General features: G+C 43.6%; 2 protein-coding genes across 4 annotated transcripts in view; one reads left to right on the top strand and one right to left on the bottom strand.

The window, feature by feature from the left end:
• ALPK3 (alpha kinase 3) overlaps positions 1–2,286 on the top strand; it is a 52,164-nt gene extending 49,878 nt beyond the window's left edge. For both annotated transcript variants that reach the window (XM_089538748.1, XM_089538747.1), the window contains one exon: positions 471–2,286. In XM_089538748.1, the coding sequence (XP_089394874.1) occupies positions 471–819 (349 nt within the window). In that variant the 3' untranslated portion in view covers positions 820–2,286. The remainder of the gene's footprint in view (positions 1–470) is intronic.
• Positions 2,287–2,318: 32 nt separating this feature from the next.
• On the bottom strand, positions 2,319–24,860 carry LOC149307254 (sodium/nucleoside cotransporter 1-like). Of its 2 annotated transcripts, XM_089538750.1 has the most exons (18): positions 24,801–24,860; positions 23,633–23,742; positions 23,456–23,544; positions 23,079–23,176; positions 21,826–22,015; positions 20,279–20,420; positions 19,516–19,629; positions 17,684–17,761; positions 17,216–17,296; positions 15,145–15,225; positions 14,512–14,637; positions 13,788–13,918; positions 12,656–12,824; positions 11,733–11,930; positions 9,316–9,397; positions 8,392–8,490; positions 7,469–7,583; positions 2,319–4,101 (listed from the first exon to the last, which is right to left on the bottom strand). In XM_089538750.1, the coding sequence occupies exons 2-18, from the start codon at positions 23,699–23,701 to the stop codon at positions 3,978–3,980; spliced, it is 1,986 nt and encodes a 661-aa protein (XP_089394876.1). In that variant the 5' UTR covers positions 23,702–23,742; positions 24,801–24,860; the 3' UTR covers positions 2,319–3,977. The 2 variants fall into 2 exon arrangements, with proteins under 2 accessions (XP_089394876.1, XP_089394877.1); XM_089538751.1 differs by lacking the exon at positions 2,319–4,101 and having other exon boundaries at positions 7,492–7,940.
• Positions 24,861–25,629: the final 769 nt, after the last annotated feature.

The following is a 25,629-nucleotide window of genomic DNA, read 5'->3' as shown; positions in this document are numbered from 1 at the left end:
CAGGGACCACTGAACTGTCTTCCAACTTGATCTGTGCTCCCTGTATAGTACTCTATGTTTTAGGTGTGTGCATGGGACAAAGTGGGGAAAGGATACATGGAACTTTTGAATATATATATATATATATATATATATATATATATATATATAAGAGAACAGCTCCCAGAATCCTCTGGCCAACATGGACAATGATCATGCTAGCTGGGAGATTCTGAGAGATGCCATCCAAAAATTAACTTTTCTAAGCTTAGGTTCTACACACATATATATAATGTATGTATGTAGAACCTAAGCTTAGAAAAGTTAATTTTTGGATGGCATCTCTCAGAATCTCCCAGCTAGCATGATCATTGTCCATGTTGGCCAGAGGATTCTGGAAGCTGTTCTCCAAAAATAAACTGTTTCCAAATTCTGTGTAAAAGTGCAGTAGGGGCGGGTCGCCCAGGTACTAACCCTTTCTCTGTTGCCAGGTACCAAGGCCTGAAGGAGAGCTGCAGTCCCAACTTGCTCGACCACTTTGCTGCTTCTCACCAGTGTAACCACTATTGCGAGCTCCTAGCTCTCCAGCGCCTGGAAATCCCTCAGCCGCCACCAAAAGGAAAGGGCTCTCGGAGCCCCATCATCGGCAGAAAGACCTCCTCGACTCAGTCCAGCCCACAGCTCCCGAAGAAAGGCCTGGCCAGCCCCCAGGCCTTCAGGAAAGGTTCTGTGAGCCCCAAAAGTGCCCGTAAAAGCCCTGACAATGGGGCATTGGAGTCACAGTTGGGAGTGAGGCCACTCAAAGGAGGAGACAATGGCAAGGCTAGCCAGCTGCATTAATGGGCTTGGGGAGTCTTCATGCCAACGTGTATTGCATGGGGGAGGGGATGCCCTAGTCATGCCTGCCCTCCTGTGGCTCCCCCTCTCTAAGTGTGAGGTCTGTTTTGTTGTGTTTGAAGAAGGGAAGGGCTGTGTTGTGCCTTGGGAGAAGGCCCTGCTGACACACTGCTCTTTGGGAAACTTGGAAAAAGGTCTTCGGGATGTGGGAAAAAACAAAAGACTGTGAGAAGGCAGCCATTTTGTCTTTTGTCTAATCCATACTGCCTCACAGAATGGTATTCGCATGCCAGCAGTGATGGCATATTAGGCAGGAGCCTGGCCCTTTCTTTGTGCGCCTGTGTGCACACCTTCTCTATGTGCAGTAGATGTATTTTGACAAATGCCACAGGCCACCCCTGTGGCTTTTCAGTGGGATGATGCTGAAGGCCAGACAACTGGACTGACAAGTGCAAATAGCACTCTGTTTTGGACTTCTGTGCACACATGACTCTGATGCTGAGCTCTTTCCTCACCAAAGTCTTGTCCTTCATTTGTTTTCCCTTTGATTGTGTCAGCCACAACCCCTGTGAGGCCTTTTCACCATTGTCTGCTCAACCCCGTTAACTGGCATCCCTCCCATTGGCATTTGCAACAAGAGAATGTTTCATCCACCCACCTCTGCTTTCACGATATAACTACATCTGAGGAGGCTGGGATGGTGTCTGTCTGCATCTGTATTTCAGGACAATTAAAATTGTTAAGCCTGGGCAGTTGAGCTTCATGGAGGGTTAGAGCAGGATGGGCAGCTCTGGCCCACCCAGATGTTTTTGACCTCAGCTGCCACAATCCTGACCCTTGGTGGTGCTGTCTGGAGCTGGTGTGAGTCATAGGCCAAAGCCATCTGGAGGGCCACAGTTGCTTACCCCAACATAGACCTGACTTTTCTTCCCATAGTGCTACAAAAGGGATTGAGGTGAAGCCCCTGTTCTGCATGCAGAGGGGTCCAAGCCTCCTCTGTGTTACCTCTGGTTCAAACAGAGAGTGAGTGCTGGCTAATGCCTCCTCCACCTGAGAAACTGCTGCTACTTACAGTACCTGCAAGATAATTCATTTTCATGTGTTCCTAACCTGCTCATGACCTCACACAGTGTCATCTCTCTTTGTCATTGTGCTGGTTGGACTAATTTCTTGCTTAGTCCAGGATCAAACTTTGCACATGCTTCCCTGTCCCCCCCCCCCCCTGCATGCTTGTATACACCCTCCTATTTATAGTATGCACCCCACAACCAAGACTTTCCTGGAGCCATGGTGGCTATCATCAAATAGCACTATTCCAGAGCTTAGAAAAGTTACTTTTGGGGACTTCAGCTTCCAGAATCCCACCAGACAGCTTGATCATTGTAAATTGTAATGCCTATGTGGGGTTGGGCAGAAGTCCTCGCTTTATTCAAACTGCCACACTAGTAAGTAAATAATATGTTTCTCTTCTGTTCATTGTCACTATCATTTTCATACACTGAGCACTTTTTATGAACAAGGAGTTAGTAAGGATACAGGAATTGACTTTTCTTCCAGTTAGTAGCATTTTCTGTGTGGTTTAGTACATTTTGAGAGTTTGGATGATGATTTGACATAAATACTCCTGTTCTGTCTTAAATCTTGATGGTTACAAAGGCTTAAATCAGGCTGTGGAGAAGACTCTGTTTTGGAACATCATATAACAAGACATGTAGGGTCTCACTTTCTACTGTCAGAACATCCTTAATCAGCATATCTTGGGTTACAAACCTAGGTTGATCTACAGCATACAGTACTCTGTCTGCAGGCCCTATCCCTTTGAGCCATGTATTCTAACAAAACATCTTAAATACTGGTGAACAACATGTGGCCCTTCAGATTGTGTGCTACAACCTCTGTCAGCACATTCACTGGTGAAGGAAGGTGGGAGTTGCAGTCCAACAACATCTGGGAGTTGCATACAATTTGCTGACTCCTGGATTAAAGATTAGGTTCCCTGGAGATAAACGTATGGAATGGGATGTGTCATCTGGAACCAGAGGGGCAGCAGAGTCAGGTGTGTAAACCAAGATATAGTGATCAAGGGTCAAGAGAACAGGGCAGGGCACAACCTGTGGAAACACTGTGAATGGCTTTTCAGGCGTTGGGGTGTTAACGCACATCTGAAATCTGACCTCTTCCCAAAGTTGTGGTAAAACTGGTAACTAGATCTGAACTCTTGCATGTCCCCTGAAAAAACACAGATGACCACACTAGGCTGAAATACTGTTGTTTAGTCCCAACTAAAACCTGTTCAATTGGTTGTTGAAGGATGAGTTGGTACATCAGTAAATTGTATTGATTCACCCTATCTATAACATTTAGAACCTACTTTCTATCCAGCTAACTAACCCTTTAGAATTGCATGAAGATTTATTCAGGTGTTAAGTCCTTGTGAACTCAATGGCTCTTACTCTGAGAGAAGTGAGAATATAGTCTTCCTTCCACATTTGTGGGTTAAATGATCCTATAGTCATGGTTTTTCCACTTTTGCTGGGGCAGGGGTTGCACCCTTAACTGTGAAAGTTAAGGGCCAACAGTGTGCTGTACCCTAAAGCTTTATACCAATACCCATTTCCCTGGTGGTAAGCCTGTTTCTGAATGGAATTTGCATCTGAAAAGGCATGGTTGTGATGTGTATAATTAATGGAAGGGCAAACATGAATCAGGAATCTAAAGACATGAAAAGAAACACAGCCTTCTGGTTGAACCAAGAGTGAAAAGGAATTTAGGACTCATTACCATGCAAGGAAAGGCACTTGATGACTGGGAACCCACCTGATAGGTCCCTGCTCAACTTCTCACCAGGAAACTGTTGTTGTCCTTCCAGATATTTCTGTATCACAAAACCAAGATAAGCAAACCACAGTGGCTGCACTGATCGTTCTAGGAAGGTCTTGCCTGCGCAGGTGTACCCTTAGAGTTCTTGTATTCTTGGTTTATACCTCACGGTTACATTTGAAGTTGGAGTTTGGCCCCTACTGGATCCATATTGCAGTGTTTTATATATACAGGGATAACTACATGCGCCTTCTTCTACTAAAGATAACTTGGTGGTTTCTCATCATTCAAGTGGGGTGTCTTTTTTGCACTGTACTTGCTCCTGTGGCAGTGACAGTTTGCTAAGTACAGACTGTAGCATTGTAGTGGCCACAGCACTTCTGAAGATAAGTGACTGATGTGCTGAAGTGCAAACTTTCCCAGACACCAGAGAAAGAGAGCGACCCGTTGGATGTTGTCAAAGTGCTGTGAAAGAGAGGAAAAGACAAGAAAATAAGGGCCGCAAACTCTACAGTTTCCAAGCATCAACGTGGCTCTCTAATATTTCTGCCTAGTGTTTGACGTGCAACTTAATGTTTCAGCAAAGGGTATCTGACAATTTTGTACTCTTGACCTAGTCACACATAATCAGAGAGACATACCTAGCTGTCCTCTTGTATGACTACAACTGCTAAGCATTTTGCTTACTATCCCCAATGAAAATTTTGATAAGGAGCACCCCTGTTCTGTAGGTTGGAGTCTGGAAGTTGTAATGTTGTTCTAAGTAAGGTGTGCTGGAATAAGGACCAATAAAGTAGAATACGAGACGTGCAACCCCAGTGCTGAAGGGATCAGAAACCTACATTGTCAATACAGGGCTATTTGACTTTGATGGGAATTCTGGTACCTTTCTACTTCAACCCTGTGCATGTTTACTTGGAAGTAAATGCCAGTGTGTTTAAAGGGATTTATAGTATGTATAGTGTCCTTTTTAAAGTCCTGTGAATCTAAGCATTGTTTTAAAAGACAAGTTACTTGTTCACGGTCAAGGCAGAGAGCTTGAATGTTTGAAGGCATGGGCTGCTTCTAACATTAAAAATAAAGGCATCCCTGTGAGAACATTTGGTATAGGATGGCAAGTGGGATTCTTCTAGGTATGGTAATCTTGTGAGTACAGTTCTGCATTCCCTTTGGCGCTATTGATGGACATTGTCACTGTAGGAATGTTGAGTCCTGGTTTCTAGCCCTCTATCATTGGAAGCATATTTGAGATCATAAATGCATCCACTTTTCCACATGGAAGTATCTCAGGAAAGCAGTTAGTCATCTCTTGAACACCAGCTATAATAAAAAGGTGTTCTTGGTGTTGATTCAAAAGCCAAAGATAAGAATAAGAAGCTAGGAGTAAGAAGAAAGGGAGGCATCATCCAATCCTTGTCTTGTGTCATGGGTCACAACTGGTTATTTTGGAGAGGCGAAGAATGGTAGAATACCTGTCTTACTGGCAGAGTGTCCCAGATTCAGTCCTGGCATCTCCAGGTAGGTCTGGAAAGACTGCTGCTTGAAACTGCTAAGTCTGTATTGGACAAAACTGAGCTAGTTCAACCAATGGCCTGATTTGGTTTATAGCTTTCTTTGTGCCTGTTTTGTTATGACCATATATCTTCTCCTTTTACTTCTTTGGCTGCTTTTTATTGACTGGATTCAATCATTGAAATAACTTCTTCAGTTTCTATAGTGGTTTGGCCTGGAAACTCTGAAACCTTCCAATATTGCTTGGTTGATGTTAGCACAGTGGAAGGAAGGAGTAAGTTGGGGGGAAAAACAACTCTTCAAGCAGGTTGTAGATCTAATAAGAAGTAGAATCAGTACTATCCAGAAGATCACCAGCAGCATTCTTAACCAGTGCTTAGCACCTTATGGGCCTTCAAGCTGAGTTTGGTTTATGGCAACCCTCTTCTAGGCTTTTGTTGGGAAGATTTCTTCTGAGGAGATTTGCCCTTGCCTTCCTCATGGTGAGAGGGTGCAACGTGCCAGATTTACCCACTGGGTTTCCATAACTGTGAGGATTTAGATCCTTTTCCTGGAGACCTTGTCCAACACTAAAATCATTACGCCACACTCCTTTGGCAAATGTTATACTTTCTGGGAAATTAATGACTTCGTATGAGCTTTTTGAATCCAGAGCTTGGGAAAGTTACATTTTTAGACTAGACTTGCCAGCATCTCCAAGCCATAATGACCAATATCCATGCTGATGGGAATTCTAGGTGCTGTTGTCCAAAAAGCAACTTTCTCCAAAAGCTGTCAAACCTGTAGTAGCTAAATACAAGGAGAAGTGTGAGTAAAAGTTATTCCAAGGAGCATAGGTGCCATCTGGTGGCCGCTCTCATGTCTCCGAGGAAGAATTTCAGGGAAACTGAAAAACGGAGCAACAGGGAATTGTCTGGTCACAACTTGTGGTGCCTCAGTTTTCAGCATTTCAAATTTGCCACACTTCTCCAGAAAATAAATGAAAACCTCACCCACATTGCATAGCTCTCCCAGTGCACTTGTGTAGTTGAGGAAGGTTGTGTGGAGGTGAGCAGTAAGCAAAGCTTACTGAATGGAGTTTCTTTTATGTCAAGGTTGTGGGTGTGAGTAGGGGAACAAAGCAACGGCAGTCTTGGCATTGCTGCAAGGAAGGAGCTTCCTTTGCTTGCTGAGAGGGGAATTGTAAGGGGGAAGAAGAAACTGGAATCTTTCAGGTTTTGGTGTAGCTGGAAGGGAGTCATTTGCTTCCTTTGGTGGGAGAGGCTAAGCAAGTGGAGTCTTGGGATCTCTAACCTGGAAAAGGTCAACTCTGATCTTTTATCTTTTAAAACCTCTTTAAAACTGATAGTGGATTAAGTAAAACTGCTAACTTTGTGGCTACTTCACATCCTCCTAATCTCCAGTGGTTCCCTATGGAACTGGCTCCCACCCATTTAAGTCAATATCAATTTACATCACAAATCCAGGAACACAAATGTCAATTGAGACTTGCTTGTAATTCCCATGGCCATTGTTATGTCACGAAACAATTGTGTTACTTGTTGCACTGCTTATTCTTTTTCTATCGATTGATTGTTTTTTTGGAAAGAAAATGCATTAGGACTACTGTAATAAGAGAATGGCATAAGACTTGAAAATTTTGTGTTAAAATGTTTCCAAAGATGCCCTTGAAAATAACGTTTGAAAGTAAATAGAAACCATTAACTTGTTACACCAGTCCATCTCATTCATTGCAATACTCTTCACATAAAACTTGGTTACACTCTCAGTACACGCCAGAAAGTAAGTAGCACACGTAATTATGCTACTTGCAACTCGTACTTTCTGAGGCCTGGTTAAATGTAAACTTAAAATGAACCACTGAATTTGACCTTTTCTTTTTTAAAAAAGAAAAAAGAAGATCCACATGTCTGTGATGCCATGATGGTTTAATGCCAACCAAGAGGCAACTGAGATGTCAAGGGGTGGCAAATACACAATGGCTTTTAGACTAAACTTTAAAGGAGGCATTTAAGGTGCCAAAGATCTATGAGGGAAAGTGTTCAGCAACTTGGACAACTCCTTTAGTTCAGACTAAAACCTGGAGTGGATTTTTCACTCCACTGCCATGAAAACCACCAGCTGCTACTGAATGAAGGTACAGAATTATCATAGCAGAATTGGATGTGATAAGCCATAACACGCTTGTCTTCTACTACAGCTCTATTCCATGGTTTGCTTTCACCTCATCCTTCATTCTCTCTCTGATGCCCGGAGGTGGCACTGTACCCTTTGCCAATATCAGTACAACCAAGAGTTTCAAAAGGGGCTGCTTGCTCACCTGGAAAACAAGTCTTTGCAGCAAATGTAGGCAGAATAACTGGTCGAGTTGAGGTCAGTTCTGCTGAAGAAGTCTAGACAATCAATCACTTCTCCTCTGGGTACATAGAGGATACCTGGGAGAAGTTGCAAAGGCTGTGAAACAGGCTCACCCTCAGAGCTTGGAAGGTCTCTATTTTGGGATCAGGACTCCCAGAACTCTCCTGACTAGCATATAGGCATGTCAGCTGCTGGAATAGGGAAATTGTTATCCCAAATCAATAAATAACATTTCTCAGGTCTGCTCACACCTTTTCTTGCTGGTTGACATTGTGGTGGATTGTTCTGCAGGATCAGCGACACCTTTCCAAGGGGCTTGTGTTTCTTCATGGGGCCTGTACTTATGTCTGTGGGCTATGCTAGTACTGCTGAATGGGTAACTCCACCTGCTGGGCTCTAGCACGGCTTTGCTGTCTGCAGCATGTTGTGTATTCCTGCATGGCAGAAGGTTAGATTAGATAGCCCTTGAGGTCCCTTCCAACTCTTAAGATTCTATGACTTACCAGCAATCTCCTTTGCTAATTTTGTTAAAGATTTCTTCTTTTCTTTCTTTCTGCACATCTCTCCTGAAAGGCCAGCAGGTTTGCCCTTCATTCTATTCCCCTAGAAAGACCCTTTACAGAGGGATGAAAGCCCTCTATAGGAAAGATTTGTTTGCTGCATGGACCAATCCTTACTTTCTGAAGTACCAATGGCTAGAAAGTTGGATTGGGACTTGGGAAATCCAGGTTCTAGTCCTTACTCAGCCATGCTGTTTGCTCCTCAGTTTGCTCGCTCAGGGCTCCCCTCTCCTGTCACCTCTGTTCTTAAACTTGACATGTCTTTCCATTAACCTTTGTAACCTCTGCTGCTCCCCCAGCTCCATAGAAAACACCCAGACTGTACCTGCAAGGCATGCATTGATCAGGGAGACGCAGGCCCCAGTGAACAAAGCCCTCAGGACAATGCTGGAAAATTCGCTTTTGCGCTGCGGTGCCATGGATGCTGAGAATAAAAAAGCAAGGTAGAGGTGGATGAGCAGGATGGATAGGAATGCAGTGCTAGGTGTAGATTTTCTTCCACACACTTATCAAGCAGATCTTTCTGGATATCTGCAATGCCCTTGCTGAGGATATTTAAAAAGAGCTGGAAACGTTCTTTTTTTGGATCACATCATTGGCCATGCTGGTTGGGGGAGTCTGTGGTCCAAAAATGAATTTTTCAAGCCTTTTTAGTCAGGGAATTTCATGCAGTGTGGGACCTAGCTCAAGAGGCAGCCTACGACAGTATGCTGCCTGAGGCAATGGACAACATAGCACCACCTCTATTCCAGTCTCCTTCCTTGGAAGTCTTTAAGCAGAGGCTGGATGGCCATCTGTTGGGGATGCTTTGATTTGGATTTCCTGCATGGCAGGGGGTTGGACTGGATGGCCCGTGTGGTCTCTTCCAACTCTATGATTCTATGATTCTATGTCTGACTGGACAGGCAGTTGGACCTTTGTTCAAATTGGGTCATGGGATGGCCTTCCAGCACAGCTTGCGGGCACTAGACTGGTTTAGGTGATGCAGGACAGGCAGTCCTGCCCTCCAAGAATGGGGAAAGGCCAGGGAGCTCAGAATGAACAGCTTGGTAGCTGCCACTACTGCCTCTAATATCTATTGCCTATGGTGGTTGCCTCACTCTGCCTGATGGTAGGGCCAGCACTGGTGAACTCTGGACCAGGAAGGAAACCAGCTTTACTTTGCAAGGCATCAAGGTATTCTCCCTCAGCTTATGTTTCCTCCCAACCTCAAGCCCTGCGCAATCCTCCCAGTGGCCTGACAACTCACTCAAGCCACCCAGCATAATCCCGATGGAGCTCAGGTTGGCAAATCCACACAGGGCAAAGGTAGTGATGGTTTCAGCCCTGGCCTGGGGAATAAGAGACAAGGTGATCAGTGTAAAGAAAACTACAACCAATCCCTCTTCACCCATTCTAGTAATAGCTGGTATCTCTCTGTGCCTTTCCTTGTCGATGAGCACAGCAGGGATGTTTGGGGAAGAGAAGCATAAGAACTCAGTTGCAAATGAGCATTTCAAGAAAGAGCTTGGAAAAAAGATAAGCATTTTGGGAACAACAAATTGCAGAATCATTCAGTTAACATGGCTGCTGACCAGGGGGACTCGAAGCTGTATGATTTGTGGAAGGGAGAAGTCAGATCTGAGACGCACACCTAGGGAAAAAGCAGCAGCTGTACAGGCATTTTAAAAGGAGGTACAGGGTATTTGCTTCTGCAGTATTAAAAAAAATAGAGTAATGCAGAGGATGATGCCTGCGTATATCTCCACCAGGATTCTAGCAGATGTCAGTAAATTTCCATTGTGAAACTAGGCTTAAAACAGCCAAAAACTATGACCGCAATATCATTCTGGCCTAATTTCTTGACTGTTTGGTTTCTTTTCCTCCACCCCTTGCCCTCCCCTTTTTTGTATAATGAGTGGCCTGATGAAGTGTTCTGGATAAAACAAAGGCATGCAACTTTTTATGGCATTTTGGTTAGTCCTAATAAAGCTATTGCATAACTGCCTTTTGGCTCAACGGACTCGGCTCTAGGCAAAGTCTTTGTTTCCTAGTGTGACTCAGTACTAGCTCATTTAATACCTCCAAATTCTGTCATACCCAATGAGCTAGAGTATGAAGGGCCTAGTTCTTTGAGAAAGCATTACATTTTGCTTTGTTGGTTCTATGTCTGGCAAATGCTAGGCCATTTCATTCCAGTGTGGCTCACAACACATTGGATTTAGCAGACAGATAACATGCTTCCAATAAGCAGGGCTGCATGATAAGGACTATCCCAGGGCCTGAAATTTCAGGGCCAAACCCTGAAACCTAGGGATAAGCCGTGTGAACTGAGGTTGAAGTCTAAATGCTCTGGTGGACACTGCTTTCTCATTATTGTTTGTTTCTGTACAGTTCTTTCTAGTTTCTCTCAAATGTCACCTATTCTGTATTACTTTCCAGACTTTCCTGAATAAATGTTGTGCTTGTTTTACTATGAACTGGATTCAAGAGTAATGGCTGGGGAAAAGAGCTGCGGAAAGTGGATTTCACCACCGTTTTATATTGACTTGGTGAAATGAAATTTATCCGAAAACTGTTTGAGCTTAGAAAAGTTACTATTGTAACTATAACAATTCCTCAGCTGACAACAAATACCAAGTAGTTAAAAAAAAGTCAAACACTTTTCCATAGTTTGAAAACTATATAGTGTGGGGAACTCTGGCCAGTGTTTGCCATTGGCCATATTGACTGGTGCTTCTGAGGGATATGCAAGCTCACAAGATCATGTTATGCAACCTAATGATGGAGAAGATCATGAACGGTAACACAGTCTGGAGCTGAGCATCAGCCAGTGCTCAAGCAGACACTAAGAGGGTATTCATGCTGGACTTGAGAAGTGGCTCATGATTTTGGGAAGCAGCCATAGAGGACCTGCTTCATATGCAGAAGGTCCCAAGTTCAATCCCAGACATTCATTCATTCATTTATGGTCTTTGACTAAAGTATCCCGAAGTTATTTAAACATTATCAATAAACATTATCAGTAAACCAATCCCAGACATCTCCATGAAGAGCAGTGGTTTTCAGCCTTTGGGCCTCCAAATGTTTTGGACTTCAATTCCCAGGAGTCCCAGTCAGTATGCTCATTGTTCAGGAATTCTGGGAGTCAAAGTCTCAAAAATCCAGAGGACCAAAGGTTGAGAACCATTGAGTTAGAGGGAGCAAGTAGCAGGGGTGGGAAACAATCCTGGAGAATAGTGGCCAGTCATAGCAGATATGCTGGGCTAGATAGAGTTTGGTATAAGTAACGTTTCTGGGAATCATGTAAAATCAAGCAATTATGGACCACGATGCAACACTCAAATCACTACACCATACTGGCCCATTTTCTCATTTAAAGCCCCCACTCCCAAACCCTGCCATTTCCTAGTTGGTGGAGAGTAGGAGAAGCAGAAAACAAGTACCCAGCTATTTTCTGATAGCTGGACACAGATTAAAGATGTGTGTCCAGTTATAGGAAATGAGCTGGAGGCTGGTTGGCTGTTCCACCTGCTCTCCACGAATCTGGAAATGGCCAGGTTTGGGAGGCTGCAACTGTAAATAGAGGGACAGACAGGAGGCGCCCATAGTTGCATCTCTAGCTTTGCCTCCTGATGCAGTATCACACCCTTTATGATTCCTAATTGACGTATCTGGGACACTTGCCGAAACCCATTGCTTGTGATCGCCATCCCACTCGGGCAGTCCATCCAGTCGCCTCTGCTTGTAGGTTGACAGTTGCTGATAGGCTACAAACTCATTTAAGAAGATCTTTGTTCCCAGCATCTGAGCAACAAGGGGCGCATCCTCCCAGCTTGCTCCTAGCAAGAAGGCGAAAGGAACCAGGACATAGGAGCAGATCAACTGGAAGCAAGAAGAAGAGTTGGTAAATAAACTCAAGGGGCAAATCTGTAACCACTCTGGCTACTGAGAACTTTTGTTCCAGTTTCCCCATCTACCTCAACTGGCACCCATGATCACCCCTACTTCTTCCACACTAACTCACTTCTTCCAGTTTCCATGTCTTTCAGAGTTACTAGATAATTAAAGCATCGGGAACAACAAGGCTCTGCAGAAAGTCTTAGACAGGATATGGTTGGAAGCTGAGGAGTAAATGCTCTCCAACTGTCCTGTTTTGACAGACACGGTACTGCTTAGTGCTTTGTTGCCACACTTGTTCAGATGCTTTTAAAATTTCCCATTTATACCTTCTAACACATTTCCTCTTCCCCCTCATCACCTTACTCCAACTGCTGGAAACTGAATTCAAACTGCACAAGTAGTTCATATTCAAAGTTTTTTAATGAGTTTTTTGGGTTATGTGGCCATGTTCTAGAAGAGTTTATTCCTGATGTTTTGGCATTCTCTGAAGATGCCAGCCACAGATGCAGGCAAAACGTCAGGAATAAACTCTTCTAGAACATGGCCACATAGCCCAAAAAAACTCACAAAAAAACTATGGATGCTGGCCATGAAAGCCTTTGACTTCACTGTTCATATTCAGATAACCTGGGAGACAGAGAGGAGATGAGGAAACAGAATCCTGCCTGGCAGATTCACAGCGAGGGTGGTTGCCTTACGGGTAGTACCTGGAAAGAGAGTTCTGGCAGGTTGACCATAGCCCCCAGCCAAGAGAGCGTGGCATTGATGAATTCGAGCACTGCCAGGAAGGCAATGAGGTTGGCTGCGATGTTTGCAACCAGCCCCACGGAGATGGCTGCTCCATTTCCAGCAGCTTCCAGGATATTCTTCTCTTCCCTGTGGCAATATACAAAGGGAGAACAAAACTGAAAGGTTTGCCTGGAGCCTGGTGCCAAATTCTATATACTTTTTAAAAGGAGAATTGATTTAAAGTAAATCTCTAACTGCTTTATGTGGCTGATGACTATACTAAAATATGTTTTTAATTGTATTGTTCTTTTAATGTTGCGAGTCGCTCTGGGTCCCAGTTCTGGGAAAAGAGCAGGATATTAATAATAATAATAATAATAATAATAATAATAATACGTAGAGAGATCTTGTAGCACCTTTGAGACTAACGCTTTGAGACTGTTATTCTCAAAGGTGCTACAAGATCTCTCTATGTACTGATTCTATAGACTAACATGGCTATATCTTTGAATTCTAATAATACTAATACTAGTACTAATACTACTACTAATAATACACCATCTACTTAGCACCTGAGTTGGACTTTGATTTCTTGTAAAACATAAACCATAACTTACTGACTTCTTGATTCTTGCTTAAGGATATAGAAATTGTGTGTGTGTGTGTGTGTGTGTGTGTGTGTCTCCTCCCGTTTCATATATAGAAATCAACTGTAAAGGCAGTTAACACTTAACTTGAATACCAGTGCTCTCAGAGGAAAAAGATTCCTCATCTTGTTAGTGAATGGGAAGGTTGTATATTATACAGACCCAGAGGATTCTCTGAAGATATCAGCCACAACTGCTGGCGAAACATCAGGAATAAACTCTAGACTAGCACATGGCCTCATCGCCTGAAAAACTCACAAAAAATCAGTCCCAGATATTTGGCTGCCTAATGCCAAGGACAAAATGGCACCCCCCCCCCCCTTCATTCCATATACAGAAGCTGGCTGGACTGAAATTCCTTCAGTGCTGACAATAGGAAGGGGTCCTCAACCATACCTGGATAGCAGTTCTGGGATTCAGGACAGGCTATATAGACTATACAGTCTCAGGTGTTCCAACTCACCCACAGGCAATTTTCACATCCTCCCGTCTCTGGAACTTGGACTCTTCCACTTCTGGGTAGACAAGTTTAGCCATCGCTAAAGCACATGGTGCAGCCATCACTGACGCAGCAATCAAGGAGGAGGCTTCAATCTGCAGCAAGAGCATCATGTTAGTGATTTGCACAGATGTAAGTTGTACTGAACCTCTGGACAATGCATAACAGTTATATCGAGCTGCTGGCAGCTTAAGCAGAGTTGCGCATGCCGGGCTGTTGCATGTGTGGCAGCACATTGAAGTAGACAAGGTAGTACGCAAATGCATGTGGCCTGTATGCCTTGCCTCTGTGCATTGTGCATTGCAACTGCACAGTGGATTGTTAGCCATTCTTATTGATCACTGATCCACGACATTAGCATTCAGTACAAAAATTGGGTTACTATGGTCCAAAACAGTCTGCTGAAATAATCCCATCTGTGCAGGAACTCCAGCTAGAGCATCGCCAGCAGTTAGTGGCCTAACCTCTTTCTGAAGATGTCCAGAGAAGGAGAGCCCACTACCTCTCTGGGCAATTCATTCCTTTGCTGAACCCTCTGCCAGGCAAGAACACAGAATCAAAGCACCCCTGGGGCAGCTCATTGCTTCCTATTGTATTGGCAAGAGATAATCCTTCTTTCTATAAGAGTTTCCTTCACTGCTAGCATCCGCATTTGATCATTTTTTCTTTCTTGGTGCGACATACTCACCCCAAATGAAATGTATGCTCCCATCACGCTGCCAGCAATGGTGGCAAAGCCTCCCGTCATTACCGCATGAACCTCTGACACTGTCATGTCTTTCAGGTATGGACGGATGAGTAGTGGGGCTTCTGTCTGGAGAACAAAAGAAAGACACATACAGTTGAGCAGAGGAAGGCCAATGTGCGGTTCTCTCAGTATATAAATGGACTGCAATTGTCATCTTCAGACTTACTCAGCCAAGCCAAAACTGAGGAGGATAGGACTTCCAGTCGAACAACATTTGGAAGCCAAAAGTTGATGGGAGCTGACCTGTCCCCTGTTCTAGAATTTTGCCAAGGATTTCCCAGGACCTAGCTCTCCAAAGTTTTAAGAACAAGGAATACTGAGAATGATTTTGTATCCTTGGCACACACAACTCAGTAGACTAAAACACCCAAGCAGACAAAGAGAAAAGTACAATAAATGCTGTATTTTAGGACAACTCCAACACCAGCTGAGGGATTTGGGAAGCTGCAGTCCAATTTTTTATTTAACTTTACCAATCTTTGGCATAGATTGTGTTCCGATCAGAGTTTTGCTGCAATTAATAAGGGTACAGTTTGCCAGGGTTACTAGGGGCAAGAAAAAGTGCCAGCTTACCATCCCCACAAATACATTCCCCACCACACTCAGAGTTTCTGTGGGTGCCGTGCCCATCGTGATTTGCAAGAGCCAGGACAACTGTAAGAATGAATTAGAGATGGTCAGTTACAGCACAACTTGGAAAGTTACTTGGAAAAAGTAACTAGTTACAGTTACTACTCAGAGCCCCCTCTCAAGCTCTGACAGCAAGACTTTGCCCCCTCTCCCTTCTTTCAGAATTTACTGAGTGCAAACCAAGAGTTGCACTGAAGAACCTAGAGACTCCTAAGTTTATCAGACAAGGGAAATTGGAAGTAGAATCCAATGGCAATCTGAACGCAATCATGAGGTGTCACGTTATTGTGCGATAACACACTACACGCAAATTTGGGCAATGGGAAGTCAGTCCATACGCAATCATGTGGTTTCACATTATTGTGTGATAGACTGCCACACACAAATTCGGGCAATGGCATGCTATTTTCGGGCAATGGGAAGCCAGTTCAAACACAATGCGCATTCACGTAATTGTGCTAAACTAGTAACTTTAAGTGAATGCGTTCCTCCCATTTGATAAACTCCCTAGAGAGAACACTCCACTAGGCATTTGTAGTTCCTCTAGTGCAATTCTATGGTCAATGTCTGGCAGATGTTGACTACAGAGTTGCACTGGAGGATCTAGAGATTCCTAGAGAGGTGTCCTCTCAGGTCAAAACATAGGCCTGTTACAGACAGGCCAAAATAAAGCTGCTTCGAGTCACTTTGGAGGTATGGTATTTCAATGATGCATGAGTCCTAAGAGTCCAAAAGCCACACCAAAGCTGCACTCCAATCCTTAGGACCAGAGCGTGGCTTTGGTGCGGCATTTGGACTCTTAGGATGCATGCATCATTGAAATACCATACCTCCAAAGTGACTCGAAGCAGCTTTATTTTGGCCTGTCTGTAACAGGCCATAGTGTTTTAGTTAGTTATGGTTTTTCCACATTCACGGGGGTCCTATGCCCCAGTGAACGTGGAGGGACGAGTGTACTGTCAAAGCAGAAATACAATGCATTTCAACATAGTACAGATCATAGTAACCTGGAGTGTATTTAGACTATACAGCTGTAACAGTATGATGTCACTATAACTGCCCTGGCTCGATCTAAAGATGTCTTGGGAGCTCTAGAGGTCTCCAAGATAGAATTCAAAATATTTCAATGCCTCCCACCATTTTACAAATCCTAGGATTCTATAGTATGAAGCCATGGCAGTCAAAGTAGTATCAAATTACAATAACTGTGTAGTGCTGAAATATTGCTGGTAACCCATAAGTTGATACTTGGATTGCTATCTACACGCTGAGGTAGGCAATTTCAAGGCTCCTGCTCTCCCTTTCAACATTTTTTTAAACCTGGACTTGGTTTGAGGACTCCTTCCAACAGATGACATCTACTGAAAGAGGACTGTTCTTTGTAAAGTAGGACACGTGGGCTGCAAACATAGAAAGTTCTGATTTGGAGCCATTCAGGGGTGTTTGGAGCTTCTGTGTCAATAGGAGTTCGAGGTACTGACTCTGTTTCCGGGTTTTAGTCCAAATTTAAAGAAGCTATCCAAGATGCTGAAACTACTGGGTGGTATTGGTGGTAGAAAATAGGGTTCTGGATCTTGTTTAATTTCTTTAAAATTCAGATTAAAATCCAGAGGTTTCCAGTTCTGGGAAGCCACTGAGGATTTGGAAACCTCTTACAAGCGGATGTGTGGTAAAGTTAAAGGACTGGCCTATTGACTGGGGACCAGCATGGTGTACTAGTTTGAGCATTAGACTATAACTCTGGAGATCGGGGTTCAAATCCCTTCTAGGACATGGAAACCCACTTGGGTGATCTTGGGCATGTCTCACACTCTCTCAGTCTCAGAGAATGGCAAGGGCAAACCCCTTTTGAAGAAACCTGCCAAGAAAACCACAGGATAAGATCGCCTTAGAATTGCCATATGTCAGAAACAACTTGAAGGCACACAACAACAATAACAATATATCAGTTGGTTCCATAATGGGAACTCAATGGCATCTCCTTCAGTATCTAGAACTTAGTGTGTTGCATTACCTTAATTATAATAAACTGCATGACTCCCAGGTAGTAGAGAATGGACATCACACAACTGAAGAAGACAATGATGGGCAATACCTAGACACAGGACAATACAGCACATGTTGATTTTTAGCAAGTGCCAGCCAAGAACTCACATTGCTGCTGGTGATCTGAAGCATAGCAGGGGATGCCAGAGCAAGGGATGGAACCCCGCTCCTGGGCTTGAATCTGACCTGCTGGGCTTCTAGTGCTGACCATGCCTCCTTCTCCATGACACCATCATTTTGTAATCACCAACTTTTTTTTTGGCAGTTTTCTCTCTCCTCCCATGCTTGCCTCTCCTATCAGTCGTTGGCAGTAAGATCTAAGCTAAAATATATTGCTATTTTTGGTGCTATCATTTTGCCTGTGTGCCCATGCCCCTTGAAACTGAATTCAACCCAGGGCTTATGAGATGGTCCCCATCTTGATCCTAATGCTCACCTGAAAGGCAAATACTTCCTGGATCAATATGTCCCCAAATACAAATCTGGAACCAGCAATGGTGTAATTCAGGAAAGTCTATAAGGAAAAAGATTGTGGAGAGAATGAATCTGGATGAGTCTTTGCCTGATTAGAATCATAGAATCATAGAGTTGGAAGAGACCACAAGGGCCATCCAGTCCAACCCCATTCTGCCATGCAGGAACTCAGTCAAAGCATCCCAACAGATGGCCACCCAGCCTCTGTTTAAAGACATCTAAGGAAGGAGACTCCACTACACTCCGAGGAAGTAGTGTGTTCCACAGTCGAACAGCCCTTACTGTCAGGAAGGTCCTCCTAATGTTGAGCTGGAATCTCTTTCCCTGGAGCTTGCATCCATTGCTCTGTGTCCTGTTCTCTGGAGCAGCAGAAAACAAGCTTGCTCTCTCCTCAATATGACATCCCTTCAAATATTTAAACAGGGCTATCATATCACCACTTAACCTTCTTGGCTCCAGGCTAAACATCCCCAGCTCCCTGATTACATCAGACAAGATCTTGTACAGATTTTTTCGAGTATCTTGGCTGTAACACAGCTGAGCAAATTTCCTTCTTTGGACTACAACTCCCAGAAACTCTCAACCATTAAGGTCATACAAGTTGGGGAATTACTAGAGCTGATGTCCAAAACAGGAATTGCCACAGGAATGCAAATCTGCCCTTTATGGCTACTTCCCCCAACAGCTACTCTAGAGTTGAGGAGCTCTCCCAAGTGCTGAACTTCTGGTGCGGAAAAAAGGTCCAGCGCATGGATGGCTGTAGAACATAGAGCAGTTGTGGGAGGAGAAGCAGTAAAACCAAGAGCAGATCTACTACTAGGGATGGAAAGAATATTTGAAGATATCCAGAAAAATGGTTATAAAACATGCTTTTCAAGTTTTGAGAAATCCTGATGAGAAGAAACCTGAACTGACAAAAATCTTCACAGTTTGGAACTTATTCTGCATAAAATTTGCACATGGTTGTTCTTCACAGAAACAGCATTTTCTGTGCAGGAAATAGCATCTTCTGCAAAAATATTTCAATGCAGAAATATTAACTTCTATATAGAAAATGCTGTTTTTTGCATGAAAAATGCTATAATTGGGGATTTATTTTGCATAAAATTTGCATATGGTTGATTTACATAGAAAACAGTGTTTTCTGTGTATCTAACAGTGTTTTCTGTGGAGCAAACAACATTTTCTGCATGGGAATTAATATTTCTGCATTGAAATATTATTTTTGACACCAAAAAATCTTGCTCTTTTCTACCCAAAGCAACCACATGCAAATTTTGCACAGAAGAAATCCTGAATTGCGAATAGTCTTTTTAAAAAATGAGGTTTTTGAAGACTTTCTTGAAATGGGAAGAAAATTATTGTAATCACTCACTGCTGTCTATGAGAAAAAATTTAGTGAAGAATTAAATCCATACTCACCACTCTCATGGCAATAGATGTAGCCTGTCCAAAACCTAGCAATTCGAACTGGAGACTGATATATACATAAAATTAAATGGAAAGGATCTATGCTGGGCGGGAATGTAAGCCATTTTGTGACTCTGGAGATACAAAAGGCTGCATGCCAATGGCCATCTCCTTTCCTATAAAGAATTCCTGCTACATCATTAATCTTCTGTCTTACTCCCAGTCAGACCACTGGTCCCTCTAACTCAACATTATCTGACTAACAAACAGCTCTCCATCCAGCCCTGTCTGGAGATATCTTGAGACTGAATCTGGGACCTTCTTCATGCCGACTGTGAGCTCAGTCACAGAGGTACAGCCTTTTCCCACCAGTAGGTTCCATACCTGAATCTGTGCACCAAGCCACTGGAAAGCTTGAAATCCAGGCTCCGTCCGGATGATGAAGACTCCAAAAACAAACTGCAGGCCAAGTCCCCAAAACACAGCTCTCCAAGACACCTGGAAACCCAGGGCACATACAAGAGGCAATATTGTGAGTACAAATAGTTAGAGAACTGCGGATTTTGAGCTACGATTTCAAGAATTGTCCTACCAGTATGGCCACTGCCAGTACACAGGTTTGTTGTTGTTGTTGAAATGACTTCAAGGCAACCTTAAGAAAACCCTATCACAGGTGTCTTTGGGCAATATTTATTCAGAGATTTGCCATTGACTTTCTCTGAGGCTGTGACTTGATCAAAGCCATCCAGGGGGTTTCTGTGGCTGAATGGAGATTAGAACCCTGGTCTTCCAGTGTCCCAGCATTCAAACCACATGCTGGCTTTCTAGCAAATATCATATATATATATATATATATATAGAGCGCCAATCAACTTGTCAATAAAATGTTCTTATATTTTCTGGTTCAGCTGCCAATTTTTATTGACTGCAATTGAGTTACAAAAGAATAACAGCTCAATCCTAAGCCTAGGGGCTACTCCCAGGGAAGTTTAGGTAGGATTGAAATCTATATCAATTGCAGTGTGCAGAAGTAGACAATGTGATAGGAGGGACGGCAAAAGGAGTGGAAAGAGAAAGAGAAAACTGATGGTCCTTCTCATCCCCTTCATGTTGGAAGGCCCCAAAAGAAGGAAATGCTGCCACTTACAGCCCTGTGGTGCTTGGAGCAAGCAAAAAGTATCAACACCAAGACAGCAAAGCCTCCCAGGGACACCAACTGCTCTCGCCTCTGGGACATGTCAAGAACCAGCCACGTGATCAGCCCAATCAAAATCAGGGCACACAAAACCCTGCAAGGGAAGCAGACTGCTGTTATAATGGAGGTACACCAAGACACATTTGAGACCCAGAAACATAGGAGTTTATTATCACACGGGGGAAAATCGGGGGTTTAAACAGTGATTATCCTGTGAAGTAAGATTTTCACACACATCATGATTAAAGCATCATTATCCAGGGAATCATTTGTTGCTGTTTATTTGCTGGTTATTCCTGGGATAATGGTGTTTTAATTGCGACGTTGTGTGAACATCTTAATCGTGATTGTGCAATTTTTATGGGATAATCACTGTTTAAACCCCTGATTTTCCTCTGATTTCCCCATGTGATAAAGTCCACTCCCTCGGAGTGTAGTGGAGTCTCCTTCCTTGGAGGTCTTTAAGCAGAGGCTGGATGGCCATCTGTTGGAGATGCTTTGATTTAAATTTCCTGCATGGCAGGGGTTGGATTGGATGGCCCTTGCGGTCTCCTCCAACTCTATGATTCTATAGAATAATAGAGCCAGAAGGGCTGTCATAAACCATTGAGTCTCCTCTCAATACAGGAACTTCAGCCAGAACCCTCTCTGCAGGTAGCTTTTCAGCCTCTTTTTGAAGTTGCCCAGAGAAAGAAACTCCACCATGTCTCTAAGTAACTGGTTCCACTGCTGAACCACTCTTACTATCAAGCAGTTCCTTCTAATGTTCCATTGAAATCTAGCCTCCTGTAATTGAAAACCATTAGACCCAGTCCTACTTTCTGCAGTAGCAGAGAACAAATCTTCACCTTCCTCTCTGTGACAGCACTTTAGATATTTAGGAGGATTCTGGGTGGGACATGCCATGTAACACTCCAAATTTTGTACATTTTGGTATATTTAAATTTTTTTTAGAGGACCCGCATAATAAGGAGTGGTGCTTGGTCAATCTGCTGCAGGTTTCTGAAGTTAAAGTCTGAACTTTATATGAAAACCCTATCCCCACAGTTTAATAGTTTCTTTAGAGGTCAGACTAAAATCCAGAGCAGATACATCACTCCATGGCCACACCTCTGGCAATAATGGATGGGTCTATATACTGACTATTGTCACAAGCATATACAGTCAGTTCTTTGTATCCATGTTCTCTTCTGGACCACTACCACCTCATCCCCCCGTGGATAGCAAAATCTATGAGACCTCAAGTCCCATTGTTCCCAATGGCGCACGGCCGCATGCATGCACCACCACTGAGGAGATCAGGGCAGGTCCATCTGCAGATGCTCTAATCTGCAGATGGCAAGCCTGTGGAAGGGGAGAGTCGATTGTATAAATGTACATGTGTCGGGGAGGAACCTTTGTTCCCATCCACGCCCAACTATTTAAATGGTGGCAGGGGGAAAATAGTTCCTCTTAGCTGCCATGCAAATCATCTTGAAGGAGGCTAATCCTTCACTCACCACTTCAGCCATGGCCAGGCCCTCCGGCAGTATTTCCCACAAGGGCTCAACATTCTGACAGCTGCAGACCCCCACCATTTCTTCACCAAGCTGTAGGCCATGAGACCAATCGCCAGGCCGGTGAGAATGACCAAAGCCAAGGCTCGATCAAAATCCAGCCAACAGGCTGCAATGAAGTAGGCTAGGTAGGCTAGAGAAAGGAGACATAAAAATCCGTGAGTTGTACAAGCTTTCTTTGGAGCAGCCCCACTGCTCCTGTCGCAGAACTCCTTTCTAAGGGGAAACCATAGAATCGTAGAGTTGGAAGAGACCACAAGGGCCATCCAGTCCAACCCCATTCTGCCATGCAGGAACTCTCAATCAAAGCATACCCGACAGATGGCCATCCAGCCTCTGTTTAAAGACTTGGGTCCCTCCTTTTTAAATTTTCCCGTGGGCAGCAAAGATCATTCTGTTTCATTTGCATTTTGGTTCATAAAATTATAGGTCAGCTGCTCTGGTGGGTTCCATAAAATTTGCTTTGGTTCCTCAAAAGTAAAGGTCAGTTGCTCTAGTTGTCTTAGTTATTTTTAATTGACTGTGGTTTTACAACTATTTTTTTAAAAAAGTAGCATGTCATGTACTTAATGTTTTAAATGTTTTTAATCTATTGTACTTCACCTTGATGGGATCTGGTGGCTTGAGAGTGTTAAACAAATAACTTCAGTCAGTCAATCAAAACAGAAAATTACATAGTCCTTGTAAATTTCCATGGGTCATTAGCAAAGACGTAAATCAGCTGATCAGCAGGTTTGTATGTAGCTTATCACCAGATAGAAAACCAAGAACCTTTGTCCTTGCTATCACTTTTACCATGGATGCCTTTATCATGGATTAGGATAAATTGTTCAAGCTGGCTGAGCATATTGCACAGATAATAAATTGATAAGTTTCCCCGGAAAGAGTGTTTATGATTGATATCATGCAGTGCTTAGAAAGCTTGGACTACAAATCCCAGAATTCCCCAGTAGCCATGCTAGGAATCCTGGGAATTGTAGTCCAAAACCCACATAATTTCCAAACACTTCATACTGATCTTAATACACTGGCTATGATGCTATGTATTGCTGCATTGTGGTTTGGTGTGTATGTGTTTGCGGAGACACATACTCATGATACGTTTCTGCACTTCAAAACTGATCACCATGTCGCTACTTCGCTCTTCACTCCCCCAAATATTTTGTCGATTGTTTGTATGTGTGCGAGAATCTCACCTGCATACAAGATGCACCAGATGATCTTCTGTAGTAACTTGATGTTCAACTTGCAAAAGCGCCTTGCATTAGAAAAGGGCCGAGCCACAGTCTTATTCCTGAGAAGGATTACATCAAGAAGATAAGCTTGGCAAAAACGGAAATGCAGAAAAGGCAAGGCTGAAAAGGGATGGCTATTTGAGAAGTCACATCTGGCCTGTGGGTTGCTGACAATTCCATATTTGTGCTATGCAATGTGGGAAGAGGCTTATGTGGCCCAGGGATGGAGAAGAGGGATGCTGGGTATGGATTACCCTGTCCTTCCCAACCCTAAAGCCAGTGGGAGAGTCTAGAGGAGATTACCTCCTACCCCTTCCTTTACAAGAGGTTTCTCTGACCTCCAGACAGGAGCATCTTGAGTGCTGTTTTGTCCCAGAATCTCAGAAGAGTGATAATTCTTTGTTGCTCTTGAATTTCCATCTGATTCCTGCCAACAGTACAAGTACGGTTGTTATCTTTGAAAGAAGTGCAAAGGGTTAAGATAACAAGAATGGAAGAGTGATGGTGGAATTTACCGTGAGCTCTAAGCCTGGGTTCTCCAATCCATGGTCACCATCTTCCATCGAAATCCGAATTTCTCCCATCTCCCTGGTGCTGTGTAGCTGGTATACAGCCCTAACATTCACTGGAAGACATGATGCGTGATCAGTCTGGAAGTGATGGTGGCTTCAGTACCTTCTCAGTCTCAGGGATGCACAATCATGCCTTCATTCTTTTGTCTAGTCATGCACTCCTAGATCTGGGGCCAGCCCAGACTCTTTTGCAACCTAAGATGAAGGCTACAATGCCACCTCCCTCACCTCAGCCACATGCTGACCGAATTGGCCTTAAATCCTACTTCAATACTAATGAAGGTCTACTAATACCAGGAAACAAGAGTATAGATTAGGAGGCACAGGGTGGTTTATGTGGCTCTCATAGGTCTCTCTGTGCTCCCTCGGCATCTGCTTCCTGAGGCAGGTGCCTCGCTCTAACTAATGCTAGGGCCAGACTGTGTGTAGTTCCAGCTTTGAGCAGAGAGATGATAAGGCCCAGAGCTCTGAGCAGGAGAAAGAAATAGCAAATGAACAGAGGCAGAGATGTTTTGAACCATCCAGGAGCAGGCAAGCACACTGGCTAGCAATCTGTTCAGAACCTTGGATACTATCATTCTCAAAGGAAAGTGATTTCCCCATCTTGACTCTTTTGCAAGGCTAGTGTAAGACACTTTGCTGGCTAATGACAAGATAGCATCTCTCCATTCCATGTATTGAAGCTGTCTGAACTGACAGATGAATCTTCCCTCAATAGCTGCCAGCCAGCATCTACTACCATATGCAGTTCCCTCTCTCTGCCCAGCTTTGGACTGGCCCTAAAATTACATGCTGCACATTCTTGCCATGCTTTAGAGGTAATTTTTAAAACTACTTTTCTCTCAGCCAGCATAGCCACTGACTTTGAAGTCCAAAAATTCCTACAACTTTTGCACGCTCTAATTCTTTCTTGCCCAAGAAAAAAAATGCTTCCAAAACAGCCATAACATATGATTACACTAGGTTGCCTTTAAATCTTTGCACACAGGTTCGTATGTCAACCCCTCCCATCCTTCCTGCATGGCACCACAGTGCCTTGCCCCTCTTTCAAGTGCTGCCCACTATGATCGCATTTATGATCTAACCCCGAGAGACTGGCAAATAAACTCACAGCAGAATCACGTTCTGTCCAGCTCCCTCACAGAGGCTTCCTTCTCATCGCCGCTCATGCATGCTCAGCAATGGATCAGTTATCAGTTAACAGCACAGTCCAAAGACCTGGAGGCAGAACTCCAGCCGGATCCTGCTCCTCCCCACACGTACACCTGAGGATTGTTAACTCCTGAGTCAGAATCTTTTATCTTTGTTGTTAACTGCCATCAAATTGACCCCTTGAATGAGAGACCTCCTAGTCACTCTGTTATCAACAGCCCTGCTCAGATCTTGCAGACTCAGGACAGCACTTCCTTGAGTGAGTCTGTCCACCTGAAATGCAGTCTTCCTCTCTTCTTATATCCTTCTACCTTACCAAACGTTGTTTTTTCTAGTGAATCATGTCTTCTCATGAGATTGTCTCAGTTTAGTCGTCTTGGCATCTAGGGAACGTTCAGACTTGATTTGCTCAAGGACCCATATATTGGTCTTTTTAGCAGTCCACGGTATCCATAGAAAAGTTCTACACTACCACATTTCAAATCAGTTTGTTTTCTTTGCTGTCACAATGATAAACAAAAATTGGAAATACGATGGCAAGAACAATCCTAACTGTAGTATTTAATAATAGATCTTTACAATTCAGGATCTTATCTAGTTCCTTCATAGCTGCCCTTCCAAGTCTATCTTCTTCAGATTTCTTGACTATAGTGATTATTGATTATTGAGACAAGGTATGGAAAAATCAAGCCTTAACTCTTTTCTCTTCATTGAGAAAAATGTAAAGTGGAAGGCAGTGGGAAAAGAGGGCGATCATAGTACAGGTGGGTTGGTTCAATCGAGGAAGC

This window comes from Sceloporus occidentalis, unplaced genomic scaffold (assembly GCF_023333645.1).
Source record: "Sceloporus occidentalis isolate IW3139 unplaced genomic scaffold, rSceOcc1.0.p SCAF_9, whole genome shotgun sequence".
Lineage (NCBI taxonomy): Eukaryota > Metazoa > Chordata > Lepidosauria > Squamata > Phrynosomatidae > Sceloporus > Sceloporus occidentalis.
This window is presented reverse-complemented; position numbering and strand designations above follow the sequence as displayed.

Coding starts and splice junctions, on each gene's coding strand:
- LOC149307254 (XM_089538750.1), bottom strand. CDS start 23,701: ATGGGAGAAATTCGGATTTCGATGGAAGATGGTGACCATGGATTGGAG. Junction 19,630..20,278: donor GCTCCAAGCACCACAGGGCT/GTAAGTGGCAGC, acceptor CTGGGTTTCCAG/GTGTCTTGGAGAGCTGTGTT. Junction 7,584..8,391: donor GATCAATGCATGCCTTGCAG/GTACAGTCTGGG, acceptor AACTTCTCCCAG/GTATCCTCTATGTACCCAGA.